This window comes from Sardina pilchardus, chromosome 21 (genome assembly GCF_963854185.1).
Source record: "Sardina pilchardus chromosome 21, fSarPil1.1, whole genome shotgun sequence".
NCBI lineage: Eukaryota > Metazoa > Chordata > Actinopteri > Clupeiformes > Clupeidae > Sardina > Sardina pilchardus.
Window position 1 is genome coordinate 14,907,718 of NC_085014.1, and position 22,736 is coordinate 14,930,453.

At 42.1% G+C, this 22,736-nt stretch overlaps 4 protein-coding genes across 4 annotated transcripts; 2 read left to right on the forward strand and 2 right to left on the reverse strand.

Moving 5' to 3' along the window:
• Positions 1-108: 108 nt before the first annotated feature.
• On the reverse strand, positions 109-5,556 carry sybl1 (synaptobrevin-like 1). Its single transcript, XM_062524577.1, has 8 exons — positions 5,461-5,556; positions 4,566-4,753; positions 4,388-4,445; positions 4,034-4,171; positions 2,647-2,737; positions 2,282-2,349; positions 2,070-2,162; positions 109-1,887 (listed from the first exon to the last, which is right to left on the reverse strand). The coding sequence occupies exons 2-8, from the start codon at positions 4,709-4,711 to the stop codon at positions 1,819-1,821; spliced, it is 663 nt and encodes a 220-aa protein (XP_062380561.1). The 5' UTR covers positions 4,712-4,753; positions 5,461-5,556; the 3' UTR covers positions 109-1,818.
• A 4,279-nt stretch (positions 5,557-9,835) lies between these two features.
• Positions 9,836-12,042, forward strand: LOC134069135 (uncharacterized). The gene is made up of 3 exons (XM_062525002.1): positions 9,836-11,276; positions 11,370-11,445; positions 11,610-12,042. Exons 1-3 carry the CDS (start codon positions 9,963-9,965, stop codon positions 11,759-11,761), a joined length of 1,542 nt encoding a protein of 513 aa, XP_062380986.1. The 5' UTR covers positions 9,836-9,962; the 3' UTR covers positions 11,762-12,042.
• A 733-nt stretch (positions 12,043-12,775) lies between these two features.
• Positions 12,776-17,422, forward strand: LOC134068730 (L-asparaginase-like). The gene is made up of 7 exons (XM_062524467.1): positions 12,776-12,849; positions 13,610-13,752; positions 13,864-13,959; positions 14,053-14,213; positions 14,826-14,909; positions 16,218-16,380; positions 17,051-17,422. Exons 2-7 carry the CDS (start codon positions 13,612-13,614, stop codon positions 17,204-17,206), a joined length of 801 nt encoding a protein of 266 aa, XP_062380451.1. The 5' UTR covers positions 12,776-12,849; positions 13,610-13,611; the 3' UTR covers positions 17,207-17,422.
• A 1-nt stretch (position 17,423) lies between these two features.
• aldob (aldolase b, fructose-bisphosphate) lies at positions 17,424-21,769 on the reverse strand. Its single transcript, XM_062524465.1, has 9 exons — positions 21,614-21,769; positions 20,658-20,770; positions 20,154-20,365; positions 19,997-20,051; positions 19,724-19,884; positions 19,413-19,496; positions 18,954-19,128; positions 18,307-18,506; positions 17,424-17,723 (listed from the first exon to the last, which is right to left on the reverse strand). Exons 2-9 carry the CDS (start codon positions 20,767-20,769, stop codon positions 17,628-17,630), a joined length of 1,095 nt encoding a protein of 364 aa, XP_062380449.1. The 5' UTR covers position 20,770; positions 21,614-21,769; the 3' UTR covers positions 17,424-17,627.
• Between the last annotated feature and the right edge of the window lie 967 nt (positions 21,770-22,736).

A 22,736-nucleotide genomic window follows, 5' to 3' on the forward strand; every position in this document is an offset into this window, starting at 1 on the left:
CCTCAAAGATGAACTGAAATCAGTGATGCCATTATCTTCCAGTTACTGTACCTTAACAATATCAGTTTTATATTAATCATGCTCACTGATCAAACCAGAAGGTCAAACCATATTTACTATACTTTTTTATTTTCTTTTAAAATTTTAGATAGACAATCTTTAAATAATTACATGATTATAGACATCATGGCAGGAAGCAAAATGAATAATGTAAAAAGTGCATTGTTGGAAAAACAAACAAACATAGGGACAAGGCGACTGAAAATGGTTATCTCTCCAAAACACCCAAACAGAGCTTGTCGCCATGGTGACAACAACTCATCTGGCTTACCAGTGTTCTCCTGATATAAGTCTTTGAATGCCACAGACAATCCTGCACTTACAGCCAAGCTCAATATGAGTCCAGGCCAACAAGGTAAAATGGCATTGGGCGGAAGGAGATCTCTCACAGAATGCTTGTGTTGAAAGCATTTCTAATGTTCTGAAGAGGACGACCATCATGCATGCTGATCAAGCATCCTAATTTTACAATTGATTGGAAAAGACTGTGGTTCAGACAGAGTACACGTTCTGGCTTATTATCCAGCCTATCTCTGTAAATTCTAAAAGACAAGAATTTTGAATTATACTGTAGGTGACTGGCAGGGCTTCGGAGCTTGTGTTGGCCCATAGTTTGAATAATGTACCGAACACATTAATTCACATTATGCGGAAAATGGAAACCTCAGAACAGTGCCCTCTTGGGACATTGATTAGCATATTTCACAAAACTGTTTTTTGTTTTCTTCAAAGATATTTTTTTCGGTACAAGCTAAAATTTGATAGTTATAACTTGTGCCTTGGCACAAATGCTCTGTGGCAGACAGTCCTACTCAGTTTTCTAAAGGGAATAAATGATGGCTACACGTACTAATAGCAAGGCTCCTTACATTTTATGATATAAAAATCATATGAGGTTTAGTAGGTAAAGAGTTGCAAACTCAAGACTCCAAAATAAGTCTATTTAACTTGACTAAAATCAAAACCTATTGGCAAAATGGCCACGGGCAACATTAACAATCAGACAGAACATGTGTGCTTTCTTTTACCTCTGAGCACCCATAACCATTAACAGTGACCATCCTGAGCAGAAACCCAATGTTACTTAGATCTCTGACACTACGAGTGACAAACCGATCTCTTGTGCACGTGCTCTCTGGTAGTAAGCAAGTCAAGTGATCGCTTGACCCCGAACAAGGGATCTCCTGACACTTCTCAGTAACGTGAAAGGAAACCAGACTTCAACCTCAAGATTAAACACTAGTTATTAGGAACACATTTGGGTCTAGTCAGTCATGTGTGTGAGTCAGTCAATCCTCAACTGCATCTTACTGCATTGACATGAACACCAAAGGGGGGGAAAATTACATGAAAAAAAAAAAAAAAAAAGGTATTTTCTTTGCCACAATGGAGTCTGCATCTCTGCTACTGGCTGGTGTGGAGATGGGGGTGGGGGTGGGAGGGGGGTGTTACAACAGCTCCTCATCCTCATCTGTGCATCAGGCACCACTGTATTCAACCTCCTCCTCCAACCAGGAGCAGGCAGGATGAGACGAAGGAGAGGAGGAGTACCGGGCGAAAGGAAGTAGGGAGCTCAAGTGATACAAATGTTTCTTGAGAGATAGTGGTTTCGTTGTTTTTTGTTGTTGTCGTCGTTTACTTTTTTTTCCCTTACGGACCACAGGGAGAGAGAGTGGAGGTTTGACGTTAACTCGTTTCTTTTGTTGTTGTTGTTGTTGTTGTTTATTTTCCCCTCTTTTTCAATCAGCGTTTTTCTCCCTACTTCTTCAGGCACGTGGGCCAGCTCAAGCCTCCACAGGCTGCGGACACGATGATGTAAAGCACAACCTGCAGAGACAAAGATACAAAGTCACACGGGTAGTGTCCTCATTACCTGGAAACACCAACAACATACTGTATAGTAGATCTCCTCCTGAATGGCAATACACCATAGTAGTTTTCAGTGAAATCTACTGCATATATAAATTTAATAATGAATTTGATATGGCAAGCTACTGTTCTACGCTTACCAGGACCACCAATGCTATAATAAGCGTAAGCTTCAGGTTCTTCATGCACATGGCACGAGCTAGGTTGCGGCTTGTTGTTTTGAAGGTGACCGACTGGAGGACAGAGACACAGGGGAAGGGGGGGAGATGGGTCAATGTCGTGAGTATAAAAAGGTGCAATTGATGGACAGATAATTTGCTCATAAGTAGGTCAGGAAGAAATTACGACTCACAGAATCGACCAGGTTCTCCGTCTTGTCGATGAGCAGTTCAAGCTTTTCCCCTCTCTGGGCCACGAGATCTACACAACAAAAAAAAACAAAACAAACAACATTTTGTTTTCTATGCATGTCTGGGATTTTCAGGCATCACACATAATACCATTATAACAGCACTTTTAGAAAATAGAAGGTAATATATAGAACCAAAAATGGTTCTATTGCATGCTTCACATATGGCACCCCTAAATGGGTCTTTAAACCATTTTGAAGGATTCATCAAAGGAACCCCTAGGGGTTCTTTAAACCTGCATGGTTCTATGTAGAACCCTCTTTTTTAAAGCGTGTGTGGTGTGCTGACCCCGCCCCTCCTTCCTCACCAATGTTGCGCACCATGATGCCCTTCAGGTCATCAACCTGCATCTGCGTCTCTGTGAGGCGGTCGGACCCCCGAGGGTCTGAGTGGTGTTTCTGTCAATGGCAAAAACAAACAAACAAACAAACAAATAAATAAATTCAAAGAATAATATGCACTGGTAGTGAAACTGAAACGCCGGTTAGGCCACTGTACTGTAGAAATCTATGGCCGTTATCTAGCGGCACATTTATCACAGTGCCACTCTGCAGTGCCATTTATAACCGACCTGTTTTCTTGCTTTAGAGCTGCACTACTGACATCGCATTCACAAATATCCACAATGTACCGACAATGTGACAATAATTTGAATGCTCCCATTGTGTCCACTTCATCACACAGACTCTAATGCGCTGAAACAGAAGCACTATTATTTTAACTAATATCAAGCTCTGTGGATGGTTGGTTCTGTATGTAACTGTTCATTTTCATGAGGTGCAGAGTGATCATTTCCCAGAGAGCACAGAAATATATTTTTGACCAATAGTCCAAAACAGTGACGAATATACGTATGTCAGACTTGACCTCAGACTACCATCCTAAAATTGCACTGAGACAGTTTTTCGCACTGACCTAAAAACAACCTGGGCTGCTGACAGTTACTTCACTGCCAAACACGCTCAAACATATCTAACAGCCTACCAGCTATCTAAAATGAAAACAAGTCAATGAGTGCAAGTCGAATGTAAAAACTCTTATTTTTGAACATCTCTCTGGGTTCTATGACTGTGGCAGCCCATACAAACACACACACACACACACACACACACACACACCAAGCTAAGGCTTATGACCGTGAAGAAGAAGCTCAGCTGTATCAGTGACCGCCCCGAGGCTCCAGTGCTCCCTGATCCCGTCACAGGACTGCACAGGGGGAGCAAAGCCCACCGCGACACTCTGCTGAGCTCCTTCAGAGGCCACCGTGAGGCCTCCTAATCCCAGCCAGCCCCTCCCTGCACAACCACTGCCACCATACCGACGCCTCCTCGGGATGGAAACCATTAACCCACACACCCATTAGAAATGCCCTCTAGTACTAACTGGTCAGCATAACCATTTTCAGCACATGTGTACCATAAGCACATCATACATCAGCAAAGGTTAGCCTAAACAATGTTGTGTGATAGCCTATTATAATACGATGCATCAACAAATCAGTCCTTCATTCAATGCACGCTGAAGTATCTCACCCATTAGGAGAGAGGCAGTTATGGCTATATGGCCATCAATTTCTTAAGTTTTTTTTTTTTTTTTAAAGCTCTCTACTTGATTAGACAGACACGTGGGAAGGCATGGAACAAAAGGAACAGTGGGGTAGAGATGAGAAGAGTGTTTCAGGACAAGGGGCTCACCATCTGTGCTGCCAGAGTGCTGGAGAACTCGCTGTTCATGGCGTACGGCAGGGCCGTCTGTGCCCGAGAGCCATAGGTGGTCTGAAAGCGCTTCTTCACCTCTGTGAGGAAGCTAAAGGCTCGTGATCGTTCGAAGTCCTGTATGAAACGAAATCATATGGGGTTTTTTTATGTGTACATGTGCAGTCCTTTCATTAAGAGCAATGTACAGAGAATAGACATTCACTGGTGCATGTGGGTTTCAAAGGATGCAGACTGCAAGCTAGCGATAAACTTCTCTTTTTTTCTCCACGTATCTGCACATTTTATATCAATAATTGCAATGTATAAAATCTAAAAAACATCCATACTTACATCATCAGTGATGCCCAGGTAGATGATTCTGTCGTGACAGATGTAATGGAAGAGATAGCTGAAGGTGGAACAAAAATAGTGTTACCTCAAAAGTTCTAGTGTTCTTGACCTTCTGATGCCAAAAGCTAAATGAACCAGTGGAGAATGTAGACATATCAGCTCAATGTCTGCCCCATACCTGCCATGTGAATAGGTAAGTTTGTTGTTTTCAGAAGGTATTTTGGCCAGGATCTGCTCAGTCACCTCAAGGAAGTTTCCACCACACCATGCATGCTTGGCAAGGATGGTGGTGCCTCGAGCTACCACAGCAAATAGAATTGCCATAGCAACAAGCAAAGAGATGGATGAAGGAGATCCTACCCTGGCCTGTTGAATGAGACACACAACAAAAAATAAACACCCAAGCTATAGTGTTCGCGTCCTCCAAAAGTGTTTCGTGTGATTTCAGTTTCATTTCGGATGACTACGAATATTTTAGGCCACAATAGATTTTCATGAAAACTTAAACACAAAGTTAAAAACCAGTGATGACCTCATAGAAATTGAGTAATCTGTGCGTGTTCACAAGGCTTGACCAAAACATGAAGATGAATCCTACATGTATGCAAAAGACCGTCATTCAACGAGAAAACTGAAGCGAACAGCATGGACTGGTGGCACTACGAATGCAAACGATAAGCTAATACATTTATACTATTTGATTGAACTAATATCGGCGTCAAAGAACATCCATATGATGGGAAACGTTTTGCCATGAATGTAAACAGTCTTGTCATCCATCGTTACCATTACCCATCCGCCGGGTGTCAACCTCTCCAAGAACTTTACCCTGTTAGTTTCAAGCAAGGCGGCTCGCTAATATTATCCATCTGTCAAAATCGTAGTTATTACCGAATTTAGTGATCGACAAGCATTTTAAAAGGCTAACAATTTAGCTGGCTAAGTAGCTAACCTATGCTTGAAACGGTGGGTAATGTTAACATTAGCACTAAATAAGGATCACAGCTGTGGTCCTCGGTCGCATAAATGTATCTTGTATAATAACGTGAAAACTGCAGTACTTAGTCACATACCTGAAACTGTTTATAATAATCCCAGACAACCTCGAAATTCAGGCGTTTCTCACATTTACGGTTTCGATACTGTGCATTTCAACTTCTCTCTTTCCATGGACAAGCTTAGACTTCCGTTTTCAGGGTCTCTGGGATATGTAGTTGTGCATGTGCAACGACCATGACGATCGTAGCTAGAGGGACATTATTGTTATTATGTTGATCAAAGCCATGAGATATCGATGGCTTTGATGTTGATATGACATTTTACACAGACGGACAGTAAAAAGAAAAAGAGGCCTTATATTGTCAAAGTAAAAGCCGGTCATTTGTAGTGGGATAGGTTAATAATCAGAGAATGCTCTGGTTGCAGATATATTTTCTAAATATGTCATCATATGATCATTGATTTCTCCTAAATGTTTTATTTTCTCAGTGATAGGCAACGCACGGCAGGTAGCCTACCCTACGTTGAAAGGCCTGCTCGACTGTGATGTCACAATGAAATAAATTATACAAAGTTCTTCTCAGCAATATTTCATTTAGTTGATCACACATCGATTACAGGGAAGCCCGTTTCTGAAAATGCTGTGGTCGAATTGAGACATATCACAGGGATGAGGTAGGCCTACGTAGCCTACATCTCAGCTATAGCCATATTACTGGGAATTGTTTATTATTGATAATAAATAATAATGAGAAAAATAACATATTATTTAGAAACCACCTTTCAATGATAAAAAGCGTTTTATTTAATATTTAGAAAATGGTGAATTCCAGTGAAAGACTGGTTGCTGAGGAGCAAAGTGCCACACATGATGGCGGTAAGGCTTTAACCCCCTTCATTCTCTTTTGTAACATGAGTGTTGTGATATCAAAATGAATTTGTAACCTGGAACCTACATCTGTTGTTCTGTCTGTATAGCAGCTCCACTGACACCTCCCTCACCCTCTGCGGAGCAAGAGAAGGTGAAAGCTCACACCGTGAGGCTGCCTGAGGGTTTGTCAGTCTGTACCTACATAAAGGACATGGAGAAAGAGTATGTGTCTCATTTTGTCCTACCTGAAATAGTATTTTATTATGATTTAATCTGCAAAAACACTCAAATGACATAGTGTACCTCTTCTAGGCAATGGACAGCTATATCTCAAGGAACCATTGGCCCTGTGAGTGATTAGTGACTAATGACTTTATTGATCCCTTGGGGATCAATAAAGTATCTATCTATCTATCTAATCTATCTAATCTATCTATCTAATCTTTTTAAAATATGTTACCAAAAATAATTTTGCATACCTAGAAATGTGATTGCAAGGAATTACCTGTGAAATGAAAATGCATCAAATGCAATGTAAATATGTCAAACATGTGTTGCTAGGGTAGACATGGTGGTTGCCATAAAGTTGAGTTTGTACATAAAGTGTTGTGAACAGTGGTGCTAATCTGAGTGTGGTACACTCCGCTTTTGGCATTTGATTACTTAGACAACATTGTTCTCAATACAATATTTCAATACAATATTTTCAATATTTTCATGCACTGTAATTAGTTTCAGAGGTCAACAGGTCATGCAGAACAACCTGATTTATTGTCCTTGTTCAAAATAGGTTACAAGGGTCGAGGTCTTCAAAGTATGCAGAAGCATAGTACAGGTGGTGTCCTTGAGTGCCCTCAAGGTTGTTATTCCAGCTGTTGTGAGACTGGTGATACAAGACCCAGAGAGTCCACCAGCGTCAGGTGCAATGGATGAACCTGAAAAGCCTATCAGTGAGACACCAGCCAGATGTGCGTCATCATCGTCGTCGTCGATCATGTACATCGAGGATGAAACAGATGTGATGATTCTCAAGCATGGTAACCTGGTGGATATTGTTCCAAAGAACGACACTAGCAGGCTGCCTTCTTGGTGTGTAATGGCTCTCAAAGAGACACCTGAGTTGTCACCAAAGAGGTAGGTTTATGAAAGATTATGATAATGTCAGTATATATGATAATAATTATACTATGACTAATATACTGTAGTGTATACAGTGTGATACAGTGTTTTCCTCTGTCTGATAGGTCTTGCTCATCTGTTGGAGCTGCTTCATTCAGTGGACTCCTGAAAGCTAATTATGGGATATCCGTGGAGAGCATCCGGAACTCTGTTCAGAAGAATCTGAGCAAATTAGATGGAGTCGGCCCTGCAGCCAACTCGAACCACTTGAACCATGCCATCGTCAGAGAGGTTGTTGACATGGTCAATTTCAACATTGCCAAGGCCTGCAAGATGCCGCATGGCCCCAAGGAGACCAAGAGCCGTGAGTTGGTTCACATTGTGACTTCTCTGATTGATGCTCATGCCATTTCTGAGACAGGCACCATTTTGGCTGTGGAGGAAAATGAAGAACTGGACACAGCCTTAATGTACACTACTGGAGAAGCTATGACTGCTGTTATCAGTGCCGCAGAAACATGTTTTGATGGAAACATGAAGGCAAAGTCACTGTTGGCATCGATGAAAAGGGCTCTTAGAATCTTGACTGACAAAAGCACTTCTGTCGAAGATACTCAGCTATGTCTAGTGGAAGAAAAGCCTTCAGTAAGCGATAAAGAGATTGCCAGCCAAAAGGCTAACCAGGCTCACAGAGAGATGCAAAAACTTAGCTGTGAAGACTTCCATAGCCAGGCAACAAAGGCCGTCAGCGATGTTCTCAGTGCTGAGATCCGGCCACAAAGCAATGCCGTACCAAGAAACGAAGGTCTGCTTTCTCCCACACCATCTGTCCAAAGCACTGCCTCTCTAATTGTTGATGCTTTTGTAGCTGACATCATGTCAGCAGTTAAGTTCACTCAAAGCTCGCCCATGTGTGAAACTCTGGAGAAAGAGGTGGGATCGGCTGCTCAGGGCGGAGACCGTCCACACCTCCTAAAGAACCAGAGAGCCGTAGTCACCGGAGGGCTTTATCACAAAGTGCGCGCCATGCTGTGGCACTTTTTCAAGAAGCTGAGTGAAACCTCTTCTGTTCACCAGAGTGAGAAAGTGATGGAGAAGAAGTCGGGAGTGATGGAGGATGCTCACAGCTCCCATGACTCTGTGAAAACAGTGCCCTCCGTTGTTAGTGAGTCCAAGCTGAGGGTCCTTGCTCAAAGTGACCAAGCCCTTGCCGCTGTGAGGGTGTGCCATATGACCCAGAACGAGCTGGTCTCTTGCACCATAGATGTTTTGAATAATGTGGCTTTTTCATACCTGCCCAGGTATTCACGGGAACGGATTTTGCATACACCTGTTCAAGAGTTTGTGGACGGCATCCTGTCCGAAACCGAAGACTGGTCGTCATCCGGCTCATCACCAACTGACGACACCAAATGTGATGAGCAACTGTCTGGCAGGCCAGCAAGCGCATCTCTTCCGTGCCTCTCAAACCTAGGCAGTGAAAAGTGTAAGAGAAGAGCTCTCAAGGCAGCGAGTGATGTGATGCTTACGGCAGTTAGTGGCTGCATTTCTTTGCGCCCATGCTCGCCGGATGGCCCAATGCTGGAGCATGAACAGACCACTCCAGATGTGAATTCTGCAGCCAGACGCATCGTTGATCAGTTTGTAAATGGCATGAGGACTTGTCTTGAGACCCTGCATTGTGACAATGGGACTCCAAAAGGAGGTTGTTTCACAGGTGTTTCAACAATTTTCCAAAGTGTGGAAGACACCGTGAGAGAGTTTTTCGCCCATGTGTCGTGCAAGGGAAAAGGCCAAGTTGAACAGCTTGAGGCCCAATCCCTGAGTGAGGACCCCACCGAAAGTCGCGCCTTACCAGTTCAGGCCAATCAGACTCATTCGGTGTGTTCCGAGGTCTCTACGCACTGTAAGTGTCAAAGCGAGGGCTGCAATGGCTGTGCAAAAGCAGTGACGCGAAAGATGTTGATGCTTTTCAAACCAAAGTCAGTTCCAGTTGACTCTTCCAACTCTGCTGTACCGTCCGTCGCAGATAGCATCATCTTTGAGCTAGAAACCCAACTGTCCTGTTCTGGCACACATGATTCTGATGAGTCCAGCCTTGTGAAATCTGAAATGGCAGACAAACTCTCCAGCGATGAGTTCCACACTACTGTGACTAGGGAAGTGAGCCAGGTGCTGCTTAAATTAGCGCAAAGTTTTACTGGACCCATGATGTTGGACAACCCTCTAGGCTTCTCTCCTGCCTCTGATTCTGTTTCCGTCGCATCCAGTGTCGTGGGAACCGTTCTAGATGGAGTCCGATGCCTGATGAACTCCCCAGCCCAAGATGCCCTGACTCAAGATTTAAAAGTCTGGTCCGCCACACGTGATATGTACGGTCACTTGCAGTTGAATCTCAGAAATTTCTTTACGAAGCTGTCAAGCCGCCAAAGGAAGGCTGTGCATTCTGCTTCAGCTAAAGAAGCTATCGGCCAAGTCTTGCTTTGTATTCAGGCGGAGCTTGCAAACTCAAGCAAGTTCCAAAGTTCTGACGACAAGGTCAAGGAGATAAAGGTCGTCATTGATTCACTCATTGAAGGTGTTGGGATGGTGGACCGCCAAGCTGACCTGGACCAGGATAGGCCCCTTTCTTCCTTATCTGGTACCTCAGAAGGAAGTTGGTCAAACTGGAGTGAGGAGAGCCTTCCTGAAGAGTCTGTGGTCATACCAGAGGTCTCCACTGAAGCCCCCATGGCAGCAGACACATTGGTGGCTGTGAACATTGACTTGAGTGCTTTGCCTCAGGATGAGGCTTCTGCATGTGTACCGCATGAAACCGTAGTGAGGGCTGTGAACAGCATCACCTCGACGCTCGGCTTGCAAAACGAGGAGAGCTCCAGCCCGCTCTCTCAGGGTCATCTAACCTCAGTGTGGAAGAGATTAGAAAAGGCTCTTTCCCAGGGACATATTCAGCCCTCTCATGACCTGATTGAGGACGTTTACCAGATTCTCCTGAAGGGTAGACAAACTGTTGCTGCTGCAAAGTCTGCCTCCGATTCTGCGCTTGTTGCCATGAAACAGGCCCAGGATGTACCTCAAGGAGCCATGGTTAGCCAGATTGTAGGAATGTTCGCACAGGAGTGTGTGAAGGATTTATTTCTGCCTTGCTTCAAATTGCCCTCGTCATGGAAGTCAGGTGCAGGTGCCCCCCTGAGGTCAGCCGCTGCCTCAGTGTCCTGTCCAGGTGGCCTAAGCTCCATGGCCAGAAACGGAGAGGACCGCGCCGCGGAATCACCGTCTCAGATTCTGGCAGAGGTACTGCAGGTTGCCATGGATGTGATGGTAGCTGACGTCATGAATATAATCTCCCTGGCAACGCGTAAGCCTATGGATATGGAAACTCTGTTGAAGGAGTCTGGTTTTCCCGATGTTGCCTTCAACACACCAGATTTAGGACTCGTGGAGGACGAGAAATGTGCAGACAGTCAGGAAGGTTCTACGGACTACTCCAGCCTTGTGTCTGTGCTGATGATTCGCCTGCTGTCAAAGCTACAAAATGAGGATTCACTCTCTGATGATATGCTGGATCAATGCAGCAAACTCATCAACAAGGTGCTCTCTGAGCTCACAGCAGCACTTGGCGTCTCCAAGACTGACTTTTGCCCTGCTGGTGTCAACATTCGCAAAGTATTCAAAGTTATCTACAATGACCTCCTGAGTGAATATGGATCAAAGAACAGTGTCCTGTTGGCCTTGGAGGTAGAGGACCCCTCAGTAGAGAAGACTGTTGTGAGATCTTTGATTAGCGAGATTACGACTGATGTGACAAATGATAATGTCGCTATACCTAAGAAAGACAAGAGAAGGAAGGGATGCTTTCAGTTCCTTCCAAATTTGAAGAAGATGAAGTCTTGCCTTAAGGTAACATTACCTTTTTACATTATGTTAATACTGTTATGATATGCCACACGTTCAAGATTTGTATAAATAATGATTGACTGCTCTGCCTCTCAGAGAAACAAGTCAGGCAGCCAAAAAAATGCCAACACAGATGGAACCACAGCAATCAGCACCACTGACAATATTGCCGGTAAGTATACACACACACAGGTTTGTGTCCAAGTGCACATGTCCAAAATATGAATCTATTCTAATTCATATTTTGTATTGTATGATCAAAGTATTTGGGGTTTTTTTTTAATCAGAAATTCATACATTCATCAAGTCACCTTTTCCAACCTTCCTTGTGTTCAGTTTTCCCAGAGTCCTCTGCCTGTGCGGCCCCTTTGGATGAGGAGCCATGCTCTGCCTCTGGCTCACCTGAGAAGAGACACTCTCTCTTCACCCGCATCAGATCTCTCTTTAAGAGGAGGTCCTCTGCGGTCTCGCCAGGGCAGCTCAACTAACAACTTGAACCAACCAAACCAAAAAACTTGAATTTAAATGTATTCTTTTACTTTTTGAACTTCTGCTATTTTTTCTCCTGTGCGGTCGCTTTGGATGAGGAGCCATGCTCCACCTCTGTCTCACCTGAGAAGAGACGGACTTTCTTAACCTGCATCAGATCTTTCTTTAAGAGGAGGTCCTCTGTGGTCTCGCCAGGGCAGCTCAACTAACAACTTGAACCAACCAAACAAAAAACTTACATTTATTCTTTTACTTTTTGAACTTCTGCTATTTTTTTTCTCCAGAGGAACAATGCATCATTAAAACTCAAACTATTCTTGCATTCAACTGTTCTCATTGTATTTTTGTAAATACACGTGTCAGACAGCTTGATGAAGTTCAAGTTGAAGTTTATGCAGTGTGATGTTAGGTAAGGAAGAAGAAATGCATGATGATTATTAGCACTGGGAGAGGACAAACAATTAAGATTAAAATGTGAGTTAAATGCGAAAAAAAAAATAAAAAATGAGAAGATAGTGAGATGATAGTGCCTACATTTGACAATTGTGTTAAAGGTTAAGGTTAAAAAATACAAGGCAATGCAGATTTAAACTAGAAGTCTAGGCTAGGCATAGGCTAGTGATAGTTTTAGTTTATTTTAAGTTATTTTATTGGGATTTTGTAAATGAGATGAGTACGACGGAGGATTAATGCCACATGAAAAGAATATTTTTTCCATAACTTCGATTAGTTTACGAGAATAAAGTCATTAATTATGAGAATATTCTAATTACTTTATTCTCGTAATAAACGAATTTATTCTCATAATTAATTAATTTATTCTCGTAATTAATTACTTTATTCTCGTAACATTATGACTTTATTCTTGAAGTTATTAAAAAAAATATTATTTTCATGTGGCACTAATCCTCCGTCGTAATATGAGTATGGCTCTGGGTTAAACGTTTTTCTGGATGTGAGCACTCGTCTCTTCAAAAACATCTCATGTACTGTCAACGATTGGCGTTCTAGAATATCTGGTACAAGAGTGGGAGCATCAAACAGCCACCGTTATTATCTGACTGCCTTCTAAAATTCACATCTGGAGGTGAGTTAAAATCATTCACTCTCCCACCATAGAGTTTTGAAGATAAGTAGCTCTTCCTCGTAGTACAACTTAAATATTAAGGAGGATAGCTAATTATCTGAGGAAATATCTGAGGTAAGGTCAGTGCCAATCCACGCAATCTCTGGTGATATGTTAGCTGCTAGTTATGTTAGTTAGCTGCTAGCTGCTACTTGCTGACAGGCTAAGCTTCCTGGTGACAAAGTCTCCTTGAATTTATTTCATGGCTAGATAGTCCATACTCTATGTCTTTAGATATTACTCGTTAGTGCCTGCGTTAGACATACACAATCATTACTAAATTACTGAAGACTGTTATTTATATTGATAATGCTAAAATTAAACCAGCAACATTATCCATAAATAATGTGTTCTAATGTTAGCAGCTAACGTTGCTTAGCTACAATCTAAAGTTGCTCGTGTCAAAAACTTTCTCAGGTTCAAGTTTTATTTTATTATTTATCCCTGCAAATGTAAAAACAAACAACACATTTGCAGGCCTGATAGAGTTCAGGTGTGGTGCCTGAATTAAGGCTTGAGCTCGGCCATGAGATAATTTCCTATCTATCAGCCCTGCATTTGAGACATACAATAACAGACCACACAACAGTTGATGACATGACAGAACACACAGTTGATGACTGACACCAAAAACATGTAATGTTAACCCATACATAGCTGCCTGGTCCAAATGAGTACATTGACATCTGCCCAAATGAAATCACTTTGAATATTCTTTTAGCCATGGACAACGACCCACTGGTGTTCGCTACAAATATACAGGTCTTGGGTGCAAAGACCAGAAACAGGGATTTTCTGCTCTGGCTTGGTGAATTACTTGGCTTGAACTGGCTGAAAGAAAAAAAAGGGAAAGCGGACCCTGAGGTGACTGTCATGTAAAATACTAGCCTACTATAAATTATATTTTACTTTCCACTACACCATGTACATATAAATGCTGATAATAGCCTAGTGACTGTTTCAATTGTCTTTCAGGCCAAGGGTAACATTATTCCTAAACTGCTTACAGCCTTTGCTTGCAGATGTGTAGAAATCAATGACTTCGTAAGCTTGCAGGAACTTCTAGAGAGGGTAAGAATGTTTTTGTATTTGTGCATTGGTACATTTCACCCTCTGTCATTTGTTGTTGATGGTCATTCCAGTGCATACATTTAATGCTCCTAGGTGAACGTCGACAATGCAGGCTATGATGGCTCCTCGCCTGTTCACAGGGCCTGTGAAATTGGAAACATCGGGATGTTAAAGTACCTCCATTCCAAAGGAACGTCCTGTAATCTCGTTGACCGCAGGGGAAATACTCCAATGACCCTTGCCGTCAAAAACAGGTTAATCAGGGTTTGCGGGACGTGTATAAATATTGATGGAATGAGGAAGATCTAACAGACAGAAATGAATGATGATGCACGTCCATGTGTATTAGTGTAGTGTGCACTGTGCAGTAGTCTGGAAGTTGTGCGTTCAATTCCTGGCTTCCATTGTTTTGCCCTTGGAGGCACTTACCTCCAAGTTACTCTGGGAACAATGTAATCCCTTGCAGTATAGTTGATATAAGTTGCTCTGGGAACAATGTAATCCCTTGCAGTATAGTTGATATAAGTTACTCTGGGAACAATGTAATCCCTTGCAGTATAGTTGATATAAGTTGCTCTGGGAACAATGTAATCCCTTGCAGTATAGTTGATATAAATTGCTCTGGGAGCAATGTAATCCCTTGCAGTATAGCTGATATAAGTTACTTGTAATACAATGTAATCCCTTGCAGTATAGTTGATATAAATTACTTGTAATACAATGTAATCCCTTGCAGTATAGCTGATATAAGTTACTTGTAATACAATGTAATCCCTTGCAGTATAGCTGATATAAGTTACTTTGGACAACAGTGTCTATCTGCTAAATTGATGAATGATGATAAATGATTTTTTTTTTTGTCTCAGAAAACTTGATACTGTGAAGATGTTGCAGATTTTTGGAGGATCTGTATTCTGTGAACCTGTAAGGATCGGCATTGAGCTTTGCAAGTCAGTACTCCAGTCAGTATGCTAACATGCTGAATGCACCAGATAGTCACTTTGATTTCAAGGGTATTATTCCGGAAATATATATATATATATATTTTTTTTTTAAATAGACACAATTGTTGCTTGTCTGTTCAAGTTCAAGTTTTCACACATGAACATACTATGGAGATCAGATCTGCCCCAATTCAAACAGAACATGCCATTGTTTTCCATTGGCTTACATCGGACATACAACCCCATTTCCAAAAAAGTTGGAACAATGTAAAATTGTAATAGAAACAGAAAGGAAAATTGCAAATAATTTAAGCTCGTAACCTATTTAATTGAGAATTATGCAAAAACAACATATCAATTGTTGAAATATAGAAATCATGTATGCAGAAATGCTAAATATATGATCATTTAGAATTTATGTCAACACATCTTGAAAACATTGGATCAGGGCATTCAGGGGCATGTTTACCACTTTGATACTTCAATTCTTCCTTGACCCTGGTGTGCTGGGTTGTATTGAGAATAATGTTCTCAAAATGATTGAATATTGAAAACGGAGTGTGCCACACTTTACGCTCAATCATACTGCTGGTCAACCTAATTAGTTGTCAGATGTCCCTCCTTGTGATTTATTTAGCTAAATGCAACTTTTACAGTGTCCAAACAATGACCTTTAGTATAGAAAACTGTTGGCCTGGTTACCGTGAGCTAGAAACCGGAAACCCAGTTTTTTCCACCTTCATTTGCTTCATAATCTTGGACTTTGAAATGATCGAATCTGGACAAATACAGCCTGTGACGCAATGCAAAGCTCTCTTCTGAGCACAGCCCCCCTCCACATCTGATCTTACCGCTTCGGGTTGGAGATTCAGGAAGACGTTGCTGGAACCTGTTATTTCCAGTCTTTGACTGCAAGGCAGCCAATCAGTGCAAAGCTCACTTAATTATTCATGTGTGTGCCAGATCAGCATGAGGGGATGCTAGATATTAGTATTGTAAATTGGCTTGTAAAATAGCATCTGACCATGTTTTTAACAAACTAAAGTTGCATGCCTTTGATGTTAACATCAGAGAACAAGGTTAAATACTCCATTCATTCATTCATTCTATGTTAATCTTTTTATTAGTCCATTTGCTGCTGTTTTTCTTCGTACTGCTGTCTACAGTATATACACGGTTTGTTCTATTGTCCTTGTTTTAAGGTGTTAAGCTTGTTATGGTGTCTGGTGCATGAAATGCGAAGGCCATTGAATGATCACTGAGTATGATAATGTGCAATATAAATCAACTTTCAACTCAACGCTGTTCCCACAGGGCTGTTCGAGAGAGGGACTACATGATGCTAAAGGCCTGGAGCCTTGCCGGCGTGGATATGGATCAGGCTGATTACAACGGAAGGACAGCCATGCACACGGCAGTCCGGAACAGGGACCCAGGCATGGTGTCCAAACTGCTGGAGCTTGGAGCTACCCCTCTGGTATGTCATGTGATATGCACACACGGAAGATTGAATTAGAGCTTAGTCTCAACACGCTCATAAATGTGTTCCCCTGAGCAATTTGCATTTGCGCTCTGGTTGAACATGTGCATCAATGAATGCCTCGGTTCAGGGAAGTTACCTGGTTGGTGTAGCTGTTGTGGACTGTGAAACGTATTTTAAATTAAGGAAAATGCATCTATAATGCTTGTGAAGATGGAAATTATGTACTATGTAGAATTCGCTTGGCCAAACCAGTTTATGGTTGTCCAGTTGAATAACAAATTGTTAAGAAAAGTTGTTTGAGCTAGCAATCAGTCAGCAGTGAAGAGCAGTAAACCAATTAGAAATGCCCTCAATGAATGAGGGTATTAAAGAGGTAGACAGTAAAGCCTACTTTATACTGACAGACTTTGACATGATTTTGGAAAGAAGCCTTTACAAATACCCCCTATTCAAGCTTTACTCAAAAGACAACAACCTTTCAGAAATCTTCGCCACATCTTGTCAAAGTCTGTCAGTGGAAGTAGGCTTAAAGCAAATGGGTCATGGGGTCATTTTGTTGACAAGATTATACTGTAGTAGAGTGAAGTTCCAGACCTAAAAATGTAGATGGTCATCACAGTTAAAAGCAGACACATCAGTGACCCCTACCCCTTTTCCTTCGTAGGAGCTTGACGTGTGGGGTTGGAAAGCAGTTGATGAGGCAAAGAAACACCATCTAACGGACATCCTGATGCTGTTTCACCCACTCTTCACCGAGAAGTTCACCACCAGCCACTTATTCCAGCTCTACAGGGATAGCCTGGAAGCTGGGCTGGAATAAATCTTCCTTTCTTAAATTCATCTCTACACAGCTGATTGACACATTTGGCTGTACAGTAAATATGGTAGCAAAAAATATGATAATTCTCATATATAGTCAATGGTATAAAAAAATATTTTCTTCAAAGGTCTCAGAAACATGTTTTCAATGAAATAAGCATTTTCAGCAATATATCAATATGGAAAAAAAACCCTGAATAAATACATTTTTTCCAAAGGGTGTTTAAAAGTATTTTTTAATCGCACATGTAATGAGCGAGACAAAAGATGGGATAGAAAAGTTTTTTTTTTTATTAATCATTTCTCTTTTTGTTTTAGGGATGGGGGACATAGTGGGCAGAGGTTGGGTCACATTTCTCTGTTCGCCAGGCTTGTAGCCTAGCTGCAATCCAGTGAATCAAGTACAGTATGTGTGCAATAGTTTAGTAGACGTAGCTGGCTGTGTAGAGGGACTGCATTGAAGACTGGTCAGCCTGGCCGGAGGGCTTGTACTCGCCCTTTGAGGCTAGTCCGTTAATCTGAAAGACACACACAAATCCTTCCGTTTAGAAACAAAAGCGTTCTGAAGGATAACACCTTCAATTCTTCAAATACAGATTAGCATAGCATTTTTTGAAAGGCAGACGTTTAGGAAGGGCAGAAGCAGTGTCTATTCTACCAAATTGTGAGCCTACAAGGATGCTGCATATTAAACTAAAATGTCTGTACTACAGTAGACTAGCATTGACAGTTGGCCTCTCAATTTAAAGACCATCTCCAGTGAAAATGAGACTTAGGGGGTCACAAACTTCTGTTTTTTTTATGCAATGACTGGGTGTGTATGACTATGTATACTGCCTGCCAATGCAGTTATGTTTCTATTTCTTCTTTTTTAAATAACACTAGCACTTAAATTATATGTTTATAGACTCGATGAATGATGCACAGACTGAGGGCACTTTAAATGTCATTGTACAATGACCTACACTATATTAAGCTCAAATTGGTGGGTCAACTCAATGCTCCCACACGTAATCGCTTATTCACACACGAGACACTGCTCATTAAGGGACACATTGTTTACATTCAAGCCCCTGGTCCTCACTGTTCCTGCGAGCTCACCTTGGCGCGGCTAGTGAAGGCGTCCTGTGCGGCCTGCTTGTTGGCAGTCTGGCCCTTCCAGGCTGCGAGGGCCGAGGCCTGGAGGGCGCGGCCGTAGGAGAAGGTCAGCTTCCAGGGCCGGTGCAGGGGCACCTGGTTGATGGCGCTCAGGTGGACGGAGGCCTCCTCCTCACTCTGGCCTCCTGACAGGAAGCAGATGCCTGCAGAAGACAGGGCACAAATGAGGATGGAATTAAATTATACAAATCACTAATAAAGACTGTTGGAACAAAATAACGAGGCACGCAACACAAATTGGGGGGGGATTCCACAGATCAGCAGATAAACAATAAGTGCAAAGTCCTACTACTTTATCAAAGAGTCATCAAGCCATCTTTATGTTGCAGATAATCAAGGCTGACCAGTGACAGGGTGATCAATTACACCCATTCTAGAGCTTAAACCTTGCCTGACCATCAGTCATACGACTCTTGCCGCTTATTCTGATTGGCTTTACAGTAAAGGCTTTGAGGTCTAGGAGAAACGCATTGCATTGCAAGGCACGGCATTACAGAAAAAGAGCAAACCCTGTTATCTCCCCGGTCATAAAAGTCACCCCAGCAGGTTAAAGTGCGATTTAAGGACGGCCATCGCTATATGCTACCCACCAGGCACAGAAGCGGGCACGGTGCGTCTGAGGGCGGTGACTGTTGCCATGGCAACTTCCTGTGGCGTGAACTTCTTGGCGCAGGAGTGTCCGGGCATGACCATGTTGGGTTTGAGCAGGGTGCCCTCCAGGTACACATGGTGGTCTGACAGGGCCTTGTACACAGCAGCCAGAACCTGAGGAACACGTAGTGAATAAAGTCAAGAAACTAATACGGTACAATCCAGGTTAACAATTAATAAGAATCTGCAATCAGATGATCTTATCTTTGCCAATTCTGTTTGGCCTCTTCAATTTCCTCAACAGTGCAATTTGTATCATTACCATCCATGCAAACAATTGATAACGTAATCAGTACTAAGTTGATTGTATCTCCCCCATCTCATTTACTGGCTCGTCATCACAATTTTATCAGTGGTTAATCAGTAATCATCTCCTGGCCTGGCAAGGGCAGTCTTACCTTCTCTGTGACGTACTGGCACCTCTTCAGATCGTGGTCACCGTCAGGCAGGATCTCGGGCTCCACGATGGGCACGAGACCATTCTGAAAGGAGCAAGAAACGGTCACCAACATGCACCATGTATGCATGACATAAATCTATTGAGTAACTGTAAGAATGATTTGAGGAACAGTGACCAAAATAATATTTGAATTGATAAGTAGTTAATTAAAAACACCTCACTCAGTATTTGAAATTTGAGTGACAAGTTATGAGGTCAAAGAAGTCATGTTTGCAAAAGTAAACAAAAAAACACAACCCAGAGACAGACCTGTTGGCAGATGCTGGCGTATCTGGCAAGGACGTTGGCATTCTCAGCGATGGAGAGGGCAGAAGGGCAGCCGTCAGAGATCTTGAGCACGCAGCGCCACTTGGCGAAGTCTGCGCCGTCTTTCTTGTACTGTGCGCAGCGCTCACCCAGACCATCAAGTCCTGACAGTAAAAAAAAAAAAAAAAAAAATCCAGTTGATTCACGACATGTTGGATCTAGAAATCATGATTTTGTGAATTGCAAAGAATGCGAGAGATGACAGAAAAGGCTCACCTTGTGTGGTTGTCTCCCCGTCTGTTCCGTTCAAACCTGCTGTGCCTTTGTCTACCTGTAGTTATGAAACAAAGTTGTGATGTCTAATTGAAGAAAAAAAAAAACACTTTTAAAAGAATATTAAAGTCAAATAGTGTGTAGTAGCAGAGGCTTCTACCTTGATGCCAACAACGATGCCTTTATCTTTGATGACCAGAGGAAAGAGGACACCCTTGTCAGACTTCTGGTACAGCGTTTCGTGGAAGAAGATGACCCCACCCACACACTGGTTGATTGATTGGTCAACGGAGAAGAGGAGGTCACGGAAGTAGCGGCGGTTCTCCTCGCTGTTCTCCACATTGATGTTCTGAAGACGCTTGCCCATGGTACCTAGGAATTAAAAAAAAAAAAAGTTGACCAACATATTACAACATTAGGTCCACTAAATTCAGGTCATGACAAATAATAATACATCTTATTTAGAATGCACTATTCATCACTGATCTCAAAGTGCTACAGGTAAAAAATAAGATGAGCAGTTTAATAAAAAAAAAGAAAATGAAACAAGAAAAAGTTTAAGAACATCTAAATAGGACTTTAGACCTATTCAATGGATTGTGGTGCTCTCAAGGTGTCAGGGAGCAAACACCCAAGAGACACAATAGCTGGTCGATGCCCTCACCTGTGGACTCATCAGCAGCAAGGATTCCCTTGCCAGGAGCTACAATCCGCTCAGCAATGGAAGCCAGCTCCTTCTTTTGCTCCGGAGAGAGGGATGGGTACTGGTGAGTCATCCTGTGGAGGACATGAAGCGGTCAGTGAGCAATACTGTATGCCAAGCTCACCTGTATGAATGATCCCAAAATGAACATGAGCCAATAGATCTGCATTGCATCTCATCGTGTCTACCGGTGTCTAGTAGTCATGCACTTTGACCTCTGCCCTACACCCTTCTCCTCCTGTTCTCTGCAGTTTGTCAATATTTGGCTTGCCTCTGCAGTTGAACTTCAATCCATTGGCTGATAAATCCTCCCTACCCTCTCAGTAAATGACGCCACAGTTCACAGAGTGTGCACAAGACCGAAGGCCAATTGCACAGCGCCTTATCGCTCGTGCAAGAGCAGGAACTGCAGAAGTTATCAAAACACAAAGCATGGTTGTAAGAGTGCACGCCAATCCAGAGAATACAATATGGCAGGTAGTTGTTGCATGAAAGGCCCACGCCCACTGAGATGCAATTCAATACTCGAAAAAACTTGTCTTCAGGTGATGTGCTACTCAATGCTCACACGGAAACATTTCACAAGGAAAAATAATTCATATAAAAATCTGGGCGTCATTGAGACAGCTAAATAAGTTAACAATCAAACAGGGTATTTTGAAAGTGTAAGATGCACGACTGCTTCCACAAATGTCTTAAAACAACCTCATGCAAAAGTCAATGTACCTCTCGCATAGTTAAAGTGGGAATTCTCAGCACGAGTTAGCCAAGTTAGCCACGGGCTTGGCATTGAATCTTGTTGCATAACGTTACATCAATACATCACATTTCACATGGAATTGATAGGAGCAAATCATCAACGCGCAAAATCAACGTGCATTCAACAAGACAACACATGATATCGAAGAAGCCCTTACTTGAGTTTCGGTGGAAAAGAGGTACCTTTGACCAAAGTTACTGAGCAGGTAGGTGTCTTCCCTACTTACGCCACAATTAACTGACTGGGACTGAGCAAATGATAGTGCGAAGTATTTATATGTATCCCACCGGATGGCGACAACAAGGAATGATGTGGCACGCATAGACATAGAACGCTAGACAGAGCAACCGACGTTCTGGCCAATGGAAGCAAACGAGACGCGAGGCGGCCATCTTGGAAAGGTGATTAATTCCACTCCGTGTAATCGCTTTGGCTGGAGAAATTAATTGTCAGACCATTTTAGTAATAATTCCTCACTACATACCACTAATTTTCACGTTTCTTTTTTGTCATGTGCAAATCTATGCTAAAGGACACACGATTATCTGGTTTTAGAGCAAAATGTTGCACATTTTGTGATTAAAGCTGCGTTTTGACCCACTGTACCATACATCACTCACCTTAATATACTAAATTGCTCAATTGATATCACCGGGCATCCTCTTAAATCTTAAAGAGGTACCCCTAGCCTACTAGATTCTGCAAAAAAAAAAAAAAAAACTTTTACCGACAAAACCAGGTTTACCTAAATTATGGCATTTGGCTGCCGGACTATTATAAGGGGGGAAAGGAGAAAGATGGGAGGGAATCCTATTGAATCCTGGTTGAGACAAATGCAGAGAGCAGATTTATTTATTTATTTTGGATATGGATAATAGTTCATTAGCTGCAATCCTTTGTTTGTTTTATTATGGTTATAGTTATTTAGCAGACGCCTTTGTCCAAAGCGACATACAAATAAATAACTCAAATTAAATTAAACAGTGAATAATTACAAAAATAGGGAGAATAGTAGGCCTAATATCATCAATAAAACTGTATAAAACAATTGAAATGTTATCATTCACACTACACTGTTATAGGCCTATATTTCATTCAGCTTGCCATAAACCTATTGCAAGGTCATGCATTGCCTGTTGGATTCAACTGCAACTCCATAAAAAGGTCATAGTAAATACAGCACACCAGATTTTAATAAAACAATTTAATTAAGTTTTTTTTAAACTGCTGTAATAACACTGGGATGATTATTAAACATTACATACACACACACACACACA